Here is a 15622-nt window from a genome sequence, read left to right as displayed (position 1 = left end):
ATGACACACTAATTATAAATCATTAACCCACCTGACAAAGCCCTGCTGGATGAAGAGTACGCAGACTGTATGTGTTTTGCTCTGGCGCCCCCTTGCGGTTTCACGGTTATGTTTCAGCCTCTTTACAACACTCTATTATCATTGGTTCAAAATGTCACTTTCTTGACCAATGACACCAGTTCAACTTCTTCTCCTGGGGCCTTTTTTTACATACATGCTCCTCCCTTGTTTTTGTTACCGACACACACACACACACACACACACAGACACACCACCCTACCCTCCTGTGATGCCAACCACTCCATGGCTGGGCTTGGACGGCGTGTCTGACGAGGCGGTATAATCTAAAACCAAACCGGGATATCATGGAGCAGTGGATGTGTTGACGGAGATGCGACGGTGCATGAAAAAGGTGATTATATTCGCGCCTTTGCACATTTATACATCTTCTAATATCCATTCGTCTTGCAGTTAGCTGATGGCGCTAACTCCCCCTCTACGTGTAATCGGTGTATTGCTACATTTTTGCAGGTTATGATTTATTTTCCCCTCACAAATAATCCGATCATGTCTGTCGTTTCGTTTGCAGACACTTTGTCTCCACGGCGGAATGAACTATGATCGGCAGTAAACGAGCAGAGGAACACGGAGAGAGAAATCTGAGTCACTATAATCCATCTGGACACCGGGGGGGAAGATGAGGACCATGATGGCTTCGATGAAAACAGCATTATTCGTATTTCTACACGGTGGTGAGTGCAGCCGCGTCCTGCCTTGTACCTGTTTGCTCTGCACACAATGACTCGCCATCTGTCGCATGGAGATGCATTTGCATGATTGTTTCTTCATCAGACTATTAATGTAGCCGCACGTAGCTTTATCTTCATGATTTTGGGCTGCCATTCATTTGCCTGTCAACGCTACTTCTATCCACCATGTGGGTCATCTATTGGGACACTTATCAGCACTTCACACATTCCTGTGGTCTGCCAGTCATTTTATTACCTACAATCCAAATGCTGAAGAGACTGATGGGGAAGTCCACTATCAAACTATAAATCCCACACAGGCTATTTGATGGATGTTGAGCCGGTGGTGTCACAGAAACAGGTGTTTTTCCTGGTGGCACCCAGGAAGTCCCAGGCAACACATCAATTGGATACTGTAATGGTATTTACACAGTAGCAGTTTTATAGTACTGATAGATACAACACTAAAGAAACACTAGTTTTCCCTATTATTTTATTTGACCCTTTTTAATGCCTTAAGTTTTATTGTTTGGCTGTGGTCATTTTTATGTTTTTACCATATATTGTTTTATTTTAAGAAAAAAACATAGAAACTCAACCCAGACAAGCAGAAATAGAGGCAATAAAGCTGAAATGAAATTTTGATATTTCAAAAACATAGTTTGACCTATCAGTTTAGACAGAGAGAGAACAACATATCACACTAAATGCCACAGTTTTTTAATCTCCCTGCTTACACTATTAATAATTATATGAATCATATCTAATAACCACATAGACAGGGTTACTTGAGGCAGGGACAATCAGTCTGTGGTCCAACATGCAGCTCTTTGTTGGTTCTTTGGGGCTCCCTCCTTGTTGCACAGTATTTAATCCAGACAGTATTGAGCATTGTCACAAGCCCTGTGTGCCCCAGCCCTATCAGTCCAAGCCCAATGTTAATTAGGACTTGATCCGCTTAAGCCTCCCACTAGTCTCCCATGTCATTATCTATGGGCGTGTTGTTATCCGCCTGTGAGAAAGCTCCAGTTGTTTTTCGGTCTGACACACACACACACAGACACAGGTGGGGAGTGCCAAAACGCACCCATCTAGTATTTCTAGTTGTTCAGGTAGTTATCAGTTTTTAAGGTGAGGGTAAAATGGGCGTGTTGGTGGGGGCTGATCCTTTTGTTCAGTGTCATTTTATCAGTGTATTTTTGGTGGCTGTTACATCGGGTTAATCGCATCTCATTTGCGTTTTGAGATAATGAGTTTATTTCTCAGCGTTTGGCACCACTGGTAAAATTTAAATCACTCGGTAGGCAACCGACATTAAAGATACGCACCCTTCTTCACAAAATGTACAGTTTCTTCCCACAAAGCAAGTTATTTATCTGACCTGTGGCCGTCCACTTGAATAGCTAAATGTCAATGAATATCTAATGAAGTCAGTCTTAACTTGTGTGAGCTATTTGGGTTTTCTAGCTTTGAATTTATTTTATTTAATTGCGTTTCAGTTATCTAACAACATGTTTTTGGTAGGGATGCTGATACTGAGCTTATCATGTGGATCAGGTATCGGCCATGATGTGACCAATCCACAATAAATACAGTTTCTTTGTTAATGTCCTTATAAAATAATAATAGTCTTTCTGCTTTCTGGTTTTAAATTTTTGGGGAAAGTACTGGTACTTTGTGTCAGCAAATACCCTGAGCTGAGGAATCTGATTCGGTATTGGGAGAGAAAAAGATCGACACAACTTCCATAGTTGCACTGGGCCTCTTATTAAAATGTTTGTTCTTGTTATTTCAGTTGTCTTACCTTCTTATTAACATTTGGCTTGTTTATCGATTGGTTAAAATGACCAGAAAAAAAAGGTCTTGCTACAAACAAGAAACTGAAATTAAACTAATTTGTATATAAAACAGATTTCTAAAGAAATCAAGTCTGTAGAGCCAGTCGAAAAACGGTGGTTACATCCTTCTTTGAAAAGAGGAAATTATTTACTTTACAGTGTGCGTGCTTCATGCGATGCAGACCTGATGTTGGTAAAGAAAATGGTAAAAATCCCCTGTAATGTTACCCTTTTAAATGTGGTGTGTTATCTTTGACTGACGCTGTATCAGCATGTGAATATTTTGGGCAAGTACCCCTATCGTGAAAGAATAGTAATGGCATGAGAAGTTTCAGTGCCTGTGGCTGAAAGAGGGTTTCAGTATTTAGATAGCCCAGCCGTGTCTGAGCCTTTAACTGTTTCAGAGAGTTTCTAGGGGAAGTTGGGTACGCAGCCAGACAGTGAGACTCTGTGAAATACAATGACGCTTGAACCTGGAAGCTGGCTGCTCTCACCCCTGAGGCGATCACACTGAATATTTTTGCGTATAACCAGAACACTGAAAATCTGCCATGTTGCTGGGCTTCTGTTAAACAGTAGAGCGATGGTGATAGAGTACATTTCATTTTTCCCTTTTGGCCTAAGTAAAGTCTTTTCACTCCCTTTCAGTGTGATTTGTAGTTTAGAGATATCAAGTTTAGCTCATTCTAAAACAATGCACTCAGTGACCTTTGGTTTTGCTGCTTTGAGCACCGAGAACATTACATTTGTATAACTCAATGGCAACATCTTTTTCTAAATATAGTAACACACAATTTGGGAAAGCCATGTTACTAGTGAGTTGGTCAAATGTACTTTTTAGAGGTGAAACGATTACTTAAATAATTGATTAGTGATTTTTGAGACAAAATTTTAGCTTCCCAGTTGTGAGAATGTGCTGCCTTTCTTTCTTATGTGACCGTAAACTGAATATCTTTGGGTTTTGGACTGTTTGGGTTGGACAAAGTAACCAATTTGAAGACGTCACCTTTGGCTTTAGGATATTAAAATGAGCATTTATCACTATTTTCTGATATTTTAATATACAAATTAAGTGATTGAGAAAATATTTGGCATTTTAATCGATAATGAAAAGAAGTGTTATTTACAGCACTAGTATTTTTTCAAAGCTGGTATTTTTGAATGCCACTTTCACTTTGTTGGAGTGAGATACAGCCAGTTTTAGCAAATCTTACTGAAACTGTAGCACTCTTTGTAAGAGTACAAACTAGTTTTGTTCTGTTTTTTAGTAAACCGCTCCTTTTTAAATTAACCAAAGTAATTAGAGAAAGAGCTCAATAAGATCATTGTATTTCATTTATTAAATGTGTCATTGTATTCAGAGGAAGCTGGTGCAGCCCCAGCCCTACTGTTTTTTCTCCTAAGCTATTTAATGTATTGATTCCCTGTTAGCCAGTCATCAGCTCAGGATATTGATTGGTGAGTCCATGTACTAAACATGCTGCGAGGCAAGACTGTGACCCACAGAAACTGACATTGTTACTGTTTCCAATCTTTCCCACTTGTCACCGTCTTTCTCTTACTGTCTCTCCATTTTTCTTTCACAGTGCTCCAGTACGCCGTGTGTCGTGACGTAACTCTTCCTACTGGAACCCTCTACCGCGTTGCAGGGTTCCCCCTCTCCCTGCCCTGTGCTGTATCAGGGTACGAAGGCCCACGAACGCAGGAATTTGAGTGGTTCCTGTACAGGGATGATGCTGGTGGGAGGCAAATGGGAGTGGTGTCCACCAGGGACAATGGCTTCCCCTATACCCCGTTCCAGGCCCGGGTGAGGAACGGGGAGGTGAGGGTGGAGAGGGACTCAGGGGACAAGGTCCGGCTGGTGATCCAGAGGCTTCGGGTCGAAGACCAGGGGAAGTATGAGTGCTACACACCTAGCACGGACAGCACTTACCTGGGGAACTACAGCGCCACAGTGCCTGTCAAAGGTAATATATATATAAACTTTATTTAAAGTTATATATGGCAAAGGCTGTCAATATTCTATACTTTTGTCATCATTGTCAGCAAATCCAATGCCAAGCCCAAGCCTATTGATTTCTACTGAAGATGTACATTTTTAAAAACAAGTCACAAATAAATGGTTTAGTTTTTAAAAAAAAAAAAAAAAAAAAAAAAAAAAGGCTAAATCATTTCCTAAAACAGCTGGGCACTGTAGTTTTTAGTAAATATTACGCAAACAGGAGGAAATGGTGCATTTGTTGCGGCCTATTTTCACCTGTGGATTTTGTGCACTAGCAAGTATTTACGGAAGCAAGAAGGCGTATGTATTATGTATAAATGGACTCTTTGTATGGCTGCTTGTGTTTAGACAACATTCAACGTCTGAGAATATTGGATCCTTTTATTAATTGAAAAAAGGGTTTGTAGAAAACATGTAAATATTTCTTGAAGTAAGGCATCGAAAAAGAATTGTTTTGGTATCTGTACCAAAACCCTTGTATCATATCACCAACTACTATCGCAAAATTTCAAACGATACCCAGCCCTCGTCCCAACTGGATAGCAATCATAGTTTAGTTGTGACGTATAGTGGAAACCAAAATATTCAAGTTCTGTCATGGGGGTTACCGTATAAGAAGATTTTATCAGCAGCTGTGCACTACATCAGCCAGATGGACGACATTGTTCATTGATTAATCATACTATGTGTTTAACTTGGTGCATAAACTATTATTTATACTTACCATCTGGAGTTTGTACTCTGCTTTTTTCATTCTGTTTCTTCTTACGAAGATCTGCTCAAACTATCCAAATTTTGATAATTTTACTCCATCCATTTGGTTACCAATTCTGTTTCTATTCATCATCTTCTTTGTGCACTACTGAGTTTATGTTTGTAGGATGCTGGGTGTTAGTTTTGCAGCTGAAGTGTGTTATCTTCATATTAAACAACTAATCCCCCTTCCTTTAGCAAAGCTAGTGCCCAAAGCCAAGGGTGGTAAACGGCTTGCAGTCACTCTCAGCAACCCAATTTCATGATTTGCTGTAGTGATCTAAACATAGAAACGTCTAAACAGCACACAGGCAATATAAATTAAATTTAGCATGTTTTTTCCTCCCATCTGGCTCCTGTAGCCTCTTGATGTAATATAATTGTCTGTCTGTGTCTGTTTGTACAACTGCAGTGATCCCTGACACACTCCAGATCAGCTTTTCCCGCTCACTCACTGGCCAGCCCGTGCCGGAGGGGGCCGAATTAACACTGACATGCTCAGCCGGCATCCAATCGGAGCAGCTCACCCATCTGTCCATCACGTTTGGAAAGCGTAGTGGCGGAGACGGTTTGGAGAGCGGAGTAGGAGGGGAAGTCAGCACCGTTAGAGAGATTATCTCCATCGACAAGCTGCTGGGGGTCGTCCCCGGACGTTCGTACAAGAAGCGGTACGATGATGAAGAGATCACACTGGAGAAAAGGAACGGGGAGGCTGGACTGGGTCTGTACGTGATGAAGATGAGAGGTGTGCAGCCTGACGACACTGGCTCATATTTCTGTGAGGCCTCACAGTGGATTCTTGACCCTGATCGATCGTGGCAGAAGATTGCACAAAGGACCCTGGATATTGGCAACTTGACTGTTCGGCAACTAGGTCGGTGTAACCAAGAAAACTGCCAGTATTTGTGCTGACATTTTCTGTCAACTGTGATAGCGCGTGGCAAGGTCACATGACTATTTTGTTCGGTGATCATTGTTCAAACAACATACAGTGCATCAGGAAAGTATTCACTTTCAGCAAAGGCTGTGAAGCTGGGTAAGGCTGTGTAAGTACATGTGATTTAATTCATTTTTAATAAATTTGCAAAGATTTCAAACAAACTTCTTTCACATTGTCATTATGGGGTTTTGTTTGAATGAATTTTGAGGAAAATAATGAATTTAGCATAAATTACCATAACAAAATGTGGAAAAAGTGAGGCGCTGTAAATACTTTCCGGATGCACTGTACATTTGAAAGATGATGAGGTTAGTCATAAAATCTTGCTGCAGGCAGTTTGTGAAATAGTCAACCGCACTGAGGAAAGAAGGTATCATAAAATAAAGTTGGCTGCTCTAGTTACAGAATAAACCAGAGACAATAAAAGCAGAACAACTGAAGTTTGGTTTCTACTTGTCAGTTCAAGACTCTTTATTCGTTCTCAGTGGCGTCAGTCGGCCCAGACTTGTAGTGCTGTTGAGTACATTGGACTCTTTCCAGTTTTTTCTGACTGGATGTTTGTGTTACTTAGAGCTTAACTGAATGTCTAGCTTGCTGGCTGGCTGACTGAGCAGTTTACTGACTTGATAGCTATGAGGCTGATTAAATATGTAACTGGACACACATCTGTAGACAACTTGTGGCCTTGTTTGTTGGCTGTTTGGATAGAGTAAGTGTTGGGGTTTCTGATTAGCTGCCTGGATGGCTGGGTGGTACCGGCTTAGTTTTTTTCCTACCTTGCTGGGTGGACGGATGGACAACAAACTATTAGGGTTGCAACAAATGATAATTTTTATTACCGGTGAATCTGCTGATTTTTATTTTTTATTTTTTTTGATTAATCAATGAATCCTTTGGTCTATAAAACAGTGAACGATTCCCATCACAATATCTTAAAGCCCGAGGTTACTTTATCAAATGTCTTGTTTTACTGTACTACACTATTTACTACCATGTAAGACTAAGAAAAGCAGCAAATTCTGCACATTTGAGAACCTGAAACTATCAAATGTTTTGCATTTTTTCTTGAAAAATGAATTCAACAATTAGTTATCGATTGACTAACTGCAGCTCTGCTTACTTTCTGTTCAGGATGTCGGCTGTCAGACTGCCTGACTGACAAGCTTGATGCTCAGCTCTCTAATTGATTATCCAGCTGGATTTAATAGGTCGATAGCTGGCTGGCCAGGCAGCTGGATAACTGCCCGTTGTCTTGCCGCTTGGCTCAATTTAAATTCTGAAGAGCTTGTGTAAATCTAAAGTATTAAGTAATCTTTTCTCCCACCTTGGCCTCTCATAGCCTACAAAGAGAATTACTATCTTTCTGTCAGACTGATGTGTCCATTACTGTCAGAACAGTAGCAGTTCTTCCTCAAATCACATCTTGGATAGTACAGTTAACCAAATATACATATATATTCTTGATATGTTTGCTCATAGAAAATACTGCAAATGTTTTGCCACCTTACCAGCTTCATCCATGTAATCTCTGATTACCATAAGTACTATTTTATTATAAAGTTAACACCCGCTTTTGCTTGAGTTGGATTGAAATATTGCGTTATTCTAACTTTTTATTTTTTTTAACTTATGTTGCTGATGAGAGGTACCAACAACTTCTTAGTACTAAGTAACTAGTGGAACTAAAAGTTATTTAGGTCACTTTTTTGTTAGAAATAAAATTTAAGCTGAAGTTGAAGCATTGTATCTCATCAATGCATGCATTGTTTTCTCTGACACTCGCTAACAAACACTTTTTAGTTCTGTATTTTCTCACTCCTGCTGTCTGACTAATACAATGGTCTGACATATCTCCTTTGTTTATATAAATAATGTGTCTATTATTAATCAGATCTGTGTTTAGAGAAGTGTTATGGTTAAATGACGCTTCGCTCACACAATGGACCAGTGTTTTATATCTTCTAATTATACCAGGGTATTAGTACTAAATATATGAAACCTTTTCAATTCATTAAACAAGTTGCACATACTCATGTGCTATGTTCCACTGTTTATTTGTATCAACACAGTAAATACATCATGTAAGTCTCTTTCATAGAGCAAACTAATTACTTAAATTTTGATAACAAATTATAGTAGAGTACAAAAACAGGAGTAGAAATATGCAGAAAATGTTATCTTCTGAGGGTATCAAAATCACCAAAGTTCTTTTGCAACTTCTTCTGGGATCAGCATAACTCAATATCGACAAATCTGATTGGCTTACAGTACAAAGTGTAATTTATATAACAAGCAGCTTCATTGGAAGAAACATCACACAGCCAAAAATGATAGTTTTTTTTTTATTTGACTCAGAAGTTGCAAGTGGGCTTATATGGTGCGTGGGCTTTATTGGGACCTTTACCCTAATAGAAACTTCCAGTACAAATGAAAGTGGTAATCCATTATATACTGACCATTAAATATATACAATATACTAGAGAGGCCACCCTAGCTTTCCCATAGAAATGATCCTCACAGTATATCGCTTCCTGTGAAGATTTTTACTGACAGTGCTTGTTTGAGATGCTCCACCAAGGAGGACTTTCGTTGCTTTCACTTTTACTAAGCTGTCTCCCTCTCCCTCCTCCATTCTCCAGCGGAGTCTCTGAGTGTAACATCCTCGCCCAGAGGGGAGGTGACCCTGCAGGTCGGTTCCCCTCTCATCCTGACCTGTGAGGTGTTGGGGCTGCCGTCTGAAGTAAGTTCGGCCCTGCTGGTTCAGTGGATGAAGAGGGGATCTGTAAGCAGTGATGTAGCTGGGACCGGAGGAGTCGAGGTACTGATTCTCACTCTGCTGAATGGGCAGCGGCCCATGTTTGAATCCAGCCCATGGCCATTTTCTGCATGTCATCCCCTCTCTCCTTTCTCTCCTCTCCCCTTTCCTGTCTATCTTCAACCACATTATCAAATAAAGGCAAAAAGCCCAAAAATATAATTTAAAAAACTATGTAAGTGAATGAACACATCAGCGATGAAACACTTCATATCAAAATTGTAATGTCATGCGACAGTAGAGTTTGCATTTAAGTCCATTTACAACCATTAGCAAATCATGTCGCACGTATTTTTAAATTTTTTTTGTATTTTTATCACTTTTTTAAAATCAGTAAAGTATGACAATCAGCTTGCAGGGAATTGAAACTTGCCTGCTTTCATAGGCTAAAAGATGAATTAAATAATAATAGATTAGTTGTCAATTGATTTTAATTACAGGCATGGAAAGGTAATCCATCACAGTCACAATTAAGTCTAATTTATTTTCTGTCAAAGTTACATTATTGTTGCATGGTTATTCAGCTGAAATTACAGATAGATTAGAAATATTTTCAGGTGTGATGCGTGCAAGTGCTGGAGGCAAAGTTCTGATAAATGACACTTGAGAGTTGGCTTTCAAACAGAGCCTTTTTCATTCAAGTTATGGCTCGCTTTAGGAAACATCTGCAATAATATAAAGCATTCACAGTTTCTAGTAAATTGCCTAAAATAAATCACGTTTCACTTTACAATCTAAGACTTACTGACACATTGTATTTTCTGTCAAGGTGGAGGTGGCCCGGATGAGCCCGGACGGAGTTGTGAGCTGGGGGGACGACCTCAGCCGAGCTAGCGGGGGCTCTATGGAGAAAGTGGCAGAGGGGAGGTACTCTCTGAAGCTGTTCTCAGCCCGCCCCTTAGACTCAGGGGTGTATCGGTGTGTGGTGAGTGTGTACGCTGGAAGAAGAAACCCTGGCCCCTCTACTCCTGCAACACTCACCCAGAGGTCTGAGGGAGTCACCGTCAACCTCAAGACCAAAGGTGAGAGCTTAGCGACACACAGGCTTCATCTATATCAGTGATTCCCAACCAGGGGTACAGGATAGTTTTGCCAGGGGATATGTGGAAAGATTGTGGAGTAGCTCAACTGCTAAAAATAAAAAATTACTTTAAATGAAAATATATATCCACAAATTGAGTCAGCTGTAACACCTGAACAGTATGTGTAGCGATTGAGAGTGCGTGAAAACTAGTTAGCAAGTGAGCAGAGAAGTTTAAACAGTTAGCTAGTAGTCAGCTAGCTAGCTAAAAATAATGAAAAAAAGTTGAAAGTAATAGATAAACAGTTGAAATATTTAGCAAACATTTTTGGATAAATTGTTAAAATAGATAGCTAACAGTAACAGATACATCTCGATCGCCCCCTGGTGGCTGGCTGCAGTATAGGTCATAAACAGTTGACAGTTCAGTTGTATACATTTTTTTTTTTAACAATATCCACTTTTATGTAATTGATAGTGTTTATATTATTGATAGTGTGTCTTTAAGTTTCTAGTAAATTCATAAAACTTTCTGTGTATTTTCTGAGCAATTGTTTTACTGAGAACAGATCATTATGAATAAATAATAAGTTAGTGTAGTATTCTAGTGCTCAAGCATAGACTGCCAAAACTGGTTCTCTTCATATTTATCAAAAACGCATGTTAGTTAAACTTGGGCTAACTCAAATCACCTTATTAAGAGAATGATTGCTCAAATATAGGAAACATCTGAATGACCACAGATGAAAATCTTACACATATGTTCTGTTAACCCTCTATAGACTAATCTTTGAATGTACCACTTCCTTCCACAGATGTGCTAGTTTCAGCTGTGGCTCAGCTCCCTCGAGGTCCCCTGTTAAAAAGAGGCAGCACCATCACCCTGATCTGCAACGCCACCGTGACAACCACAGGTCCCGCCCAGGCTCAACTGCAGTGGCTGCGCTGGCCAATCCCTGAACCAGTTAACAAGAAGGGACAGAGCACAGCATCTGATGTTACTCTACCCGACCCCCCTGTTGAGGAAAAACCCAGACTGGTAGCTGCCCTCATGTACAACGGTGTTGCAAAGATCTACGCCAACGGTAGCGAGGTTAGCGTCGACCGCCTGTCAGCTGTCAGCTACAGACTGAGGGTCCACACAGCAACAATGGATGATCAGGGCATGTATGCGTGTCATGCCGAGGCGTGGGGGCAGGACCCGCATGGAGGCTGGTACAACACAGGGGCCAAAGCAGAGTCAAATACAGTGACTGTGTACCTGTATGCCAGAGGTAAGAGTCTCTCAGGGTTTGTTTTTTGTAATAATCATAATGGGTAAATATAATGGATTACAAACAGACTCAGTTTCTGAACTATTTTTGCAGGGTAGTTTTGCTGAGAGCACGACTCTTCTTCACACTCCCAGTTAAACACATTCACATCTGGAAGCTGCCCAGTACAACTACAGTCTGATCTGTTGGCTACTGAGCAGCTCCACTGCAGCAATAGGGGATTAAGGAGCAAGTGCTGCTCTTTCACCTTCCCCATCCAGATTTATCCAGGTGGTCTGGGGATTGAAAAGGTGACCCCTGGTCACAGGCTGGAGGGTAGCCTGTGTAAATTTCAAGCATTTACTCTTGACCTAGAGAGGTGTCTGCACATTTTAAGTAGATTGATTCTTCTCTACATCCTTCCCTCGCAGATTGAAGGGCACAATTCCCCTGTATTTACATCTTAAATATGTAGATATGCACTTTGTCACTTGTTCCTGTCCCATTTAACAGTAATTTAATTCTGTGGGAGAAAACTAGTCATGGTCCTTGAGTTCAAACATTGCTTGCAAGTAGGGCTGCAATTAACGATTATTTTAAGTATTGATTTATCTGCTGATTATTTTCTCCTTTAATCATTTTATCTATAAAATGTCAAAAAGCAGTGAAAATGCCTGTTATGATTTCCCAGAGCCCAAGGTGACGTTTAAATTTCTTGTTTTTTCTGACCAACAGTCCAAAACCCAAAGATATTCAATTTACTGTCCCATAAGACAAAGTAAAGCAGCAATTCATTCATTGCTGAAAACATGTTTCGCATTTGTTCTTAAAAAATGACTGAATCGATTATCAAAAAAGTTACGATTTAATTTTCTGTCGATCGATTAATTGCCTAATTGTTTCAGCTCATAACTTGCAAGTTAAAGTTTTTTAGCGTCAGTATATGTCAGCATTTAAACAGAAGAAAAGTTAAACATATCTTGAATGGAGCTAATGTGGACTTGAGTGGTCTGCCAGAGGAGGAGGAGGATACACGAGTCTTACCACATGTGTATCTGCTACTGGAGGTGTTTTAGGTGAGATGACCTTCAGTGGATCTTGGATATATTAAAATTTTTATGCATTTTAGTCGCATCCAGTTAGTCTAAATATCCAGAATGCAGTGCAGAATACAGTGATATGTCCAGCACAGTGCACGTGATCACCTTTACACTAATCACGGGTTGGCACTGGTAGCAAAGTTAGCTGTTGACCTTTCTGTTCTACATGGCTGTGGATCCTAGATTGAGGCTAAATGGAATCAGTTTCCAGCACTAGATGACTGAGTCACCAGAGCAAACTGTGCTTTTAGTTTACCCAGCAGGACAGGCCATTAACTTACTTTTCATCCATATATGTGCTGCCTGAATGTTAAAAGTACTATATAAAAGTCCATATCTGTATTGTTTTGAACCAACCAAATCAATTTCTCCCAAAGGAGACTTTTTTCTAATTAATGTACTGTATATATTTGACATTTCTCCATCTGAAAGTGGTTTATAACACAATTAAAATAAAAAATCTGTCAATTTAAAATTTTAGCCCATCCTGCTGTATTTTCCTTTTACAAATGGCAGTCTACATCACAGCTTCCTTCTTTTATTTTTTCTTTCCCCAGCTGCTGACCTCCTCCTCATCCCATTGGTTGTGGGAGTCTCCTCTGCCTTGTTTGTGGGCATCGTCATCATCGCAACAGTAACCTGCTGCTTCATGAAGCGACTGGCGAGGCAGCGCGCTCAAAAATAGGCGTCCGCTGTCTGAAATCTGAATGTTCGTTAGGAGGCGCAAACAGGTGACAGAGAGAATATAATGAATGAAATGGCCAAGAAATAACTTCAAGACAAAATGAAGGGAAAAATGACACATTGTTAGATGATTTTCTGTGTTTTGACCTACCTGTTTAACAATCAATGCCAAAAGATTCTGTTTTATATTCTCTTGTATTTTTATATCCAAACCTTTGAAAACACCATATTTTAGTGATTGCTGCATCACGCACCAGTAGGTGTAACATCCGAGATTTTTGAAGCCACCACCCAATGACCCCTCTCCACTCCTTAAGTGGGCAAAGACTCACAGTTTTTTGGAGTCTGTTTCCAGCCTAACCCATGTTTTTAATGACACAAGCAGTATTTTTGTGACAAGGTCAAAAGTAAAGAAGGTACTGCAGGTTTGTTTTGAGCCTCTCAGATGTGAGGAATCTCACAGATACTGTAAAAGTGAAAATGTATTGTTTCTGAAGGTCAAGCAAACTGCCCTCTCAGAAGTCATCGTTGGATTGTTACAGTATAGAGCTACCAAATAGTTCTCAGCCTGTCAGATGTTTTGTATGATGCTAGATGGTACTATTTTCACACAAACAAAGAATATTCTGTGTTTTCAGGTCCAGTTTTTCTTTCCTCAAACTGCATGTTTTTCTTTTATTACAAAAATGTCTAAATGTCTTTGCATGGTTTAAGCCTCTGGCACTGCCACTGACAGTCACATGAATGCTGATGGGAGCAATTTAGCCTCCAGAAACTTAATATGAGCAGGGACCTTCCACCGCCTGCAGTCCGGCACCACTCTGCATGTAAACAAAGTCTGTCTGTTACTTAATAAGGAAGGCGCTGGCTCGGGACTTTCTGATGCCAAGACCAATTGAGTATCGATTCTAAACACAAGCATTCCTCGCCTGTGACGCATAAACGCTGTAGTGAGTTTTCAATACGGACTTGTATAGATTTGACAAAGAGAAATGGAAGAGAAATCCATTATGCACTGAGCTAAATATTTAAGTACTGTATGTAGTTTAGCTGTTTTATTTTTCTTAATGTAAGGAAGACTATGCTGTCTTTGGCAAAGCACCTGTTTAACATTCTGCAGCAGTCTGTTCTGCTCTTTTTGAAGCACTTGGACAAAATGGGACTGGGACCAAAGCCCCTTGGTATCCTTCATTTACTTGATTTTCTTCCAACTGAAAAGTCACTTCTTTGCTGTACTTGAGTGATTTTTTATTTTTTTTTGTCTTTGCGATTAATGGTTCCTTTGCTCTTTTCAAGTGACTGAGATAGAAAAACAGTACTGTGTAAAGAATCCCATTTGTTACACTGACTAACAGAAAACCTGTTGTGTTGTGTCACACTGTTAAGCATACTTGTCCCCAAGGTGAACATTTCTTAGGCAGTGCAGTTATATGACTTTCCTTAAGTCTCACTATCATCATCATCATGTGGTTCAGGCCACACATTTCTGCTGCCAAGACCTATTATGACTATAGCCCCTACTGCTAGCCCACAGAAATCTGTTGGACAGATTTACTGTGTCTGCACACTTATAATGAGTGAAATCCATCCTCCTCTTCCTGTTGAAAATAACACTTAAGAACATTTTGGTCATGCGACTGTGCCCGCATTCATTTAAAGTTAGATACGTGTTTCGTGGAAAGGAGGAGGAAAGTAAAATTTGTTGTTATCCAGCTCGTGGCTCTCTCATGAGATTATTTCTGCTTTTCTAAATTTGTTTCCACTGAGCTGTACTTTACTTCCTCAGTCTTACTGTCTGTCTCCTGGTTGGTTTTCGACGTGAGTCCCTCTAAATCTGACTGTCCTCCCTAACCTGTGCTCTCTACACCCCGACTATAAATGTTGTTCACGAACATTAGGGAATAAAAATCACAGCTTTGCTTGCTTCCTGAGCCACTTTGTTCCAGATCAACTACTCAAAGCTGATTTGTTCCCCCACATACCCACCCACCACGATCTCACACACACACACACACACACACACACACACACACACACACAGCAGCACAGTGTTGGCTGGCTGGCATTTCAGATGGAAGTAAGTGAGTATCTGCGTGTTCATCTCTAATCCCTGTTTATGGATGCAGTGTGTGTCCCGCTGCCCTTCCCCCTCTGTGTGGCTTGCATACGATTAATTTCTGTTCCCTGAGAATTACAGCCAGCTGTAAAAAAGTGTAGCACATAGCGTGCAAAGTACAAATGCTGCTGTCTAAGTTTGTGCTTTTGTTTCAAGATTTATTAAACGCTTTCATGAAAGTGTTATGTTCTGTTTGGATTGTTTACTCATGCTCTGATACCACTGTTTCTGAATGCATCTTGCTGCCATTGAAATATATAAAGGTGGGTTATTGCTCAGTTTGTTTCTTATGGTGCTTTGGCAAACCTGCCAGTTGATAAACCAATAAACCACTCTGGATTTCTAATGTCA

General features: G+C 40.2%; 1 protein-coding gene across 1 annotated transcript; it reads left to right on the top strand.

Moving 5' to 3' along the window:
• Positions 1–227: 227 nt before the first annotated feature.
• On the top strand, positions 228–15622 carry igsf8 (immunoglobulin superfamily, member 8). The gene is made up of 8 exons (XM_044216729.1): positions 228–412; positions 590–752; positions 4174–4554; positions 5755–6216; positions 8922–9100; positions 9867–10119; positions 10934–11392; positions 13029–15622. Exons 2-8 carry the CDS (start codon positions 698–700, stop codon positions 13154–13156), a joined length of 1917 nt encoding a protein of 638 aa, XP_044072664.1. The 5' UTR covers positions 228–412; positions 590–697; the 3' UTR covers positions 13157–15622.

The sequence above is a fragment of the Siniperca chuatsi genome, linkage group LG2 (assembly GCF_020085105.1).
Source record: "Siniperca chuatsi isolate FFG_IHB_CAS linkage group LG2, ASM2008510v1, whole genome shotgun sequence".
In the NCBI taxonomy this organism is placed as follows: Eukaryota; Metazoa; Chordata; class Actinopteri; order Centrarchiformes; family Sinipercidae; genus Siniperca; species Siniperca chuatsi.
This window is presented reverse-complemented; position numbering and strand designations above follow the sequence as displayed.

Coding starts and splice junctions, on each gene's coding strand:
- igsf8 (XM_044216729.1), top strand. CDS start 698: ATGAGGACCATGATGGCTTCGATGAAAACAGCATTATTCGTATTTCTA. Junction 9,101..9,866: donor CTGGGACCGGAGGAGTCGAG/GTACTGATTCTC, acceptor TTTTCTGTCAAG/GTGGAGGTGGCCCGGATGAG. Junction 11,393..13,028: donor TGTGTACCTGTATGCCAGAG/GTAAGAGTCTCT, acceptor TTCTTTCCCCAG/CTGCTGACCTCCTCCTCATC.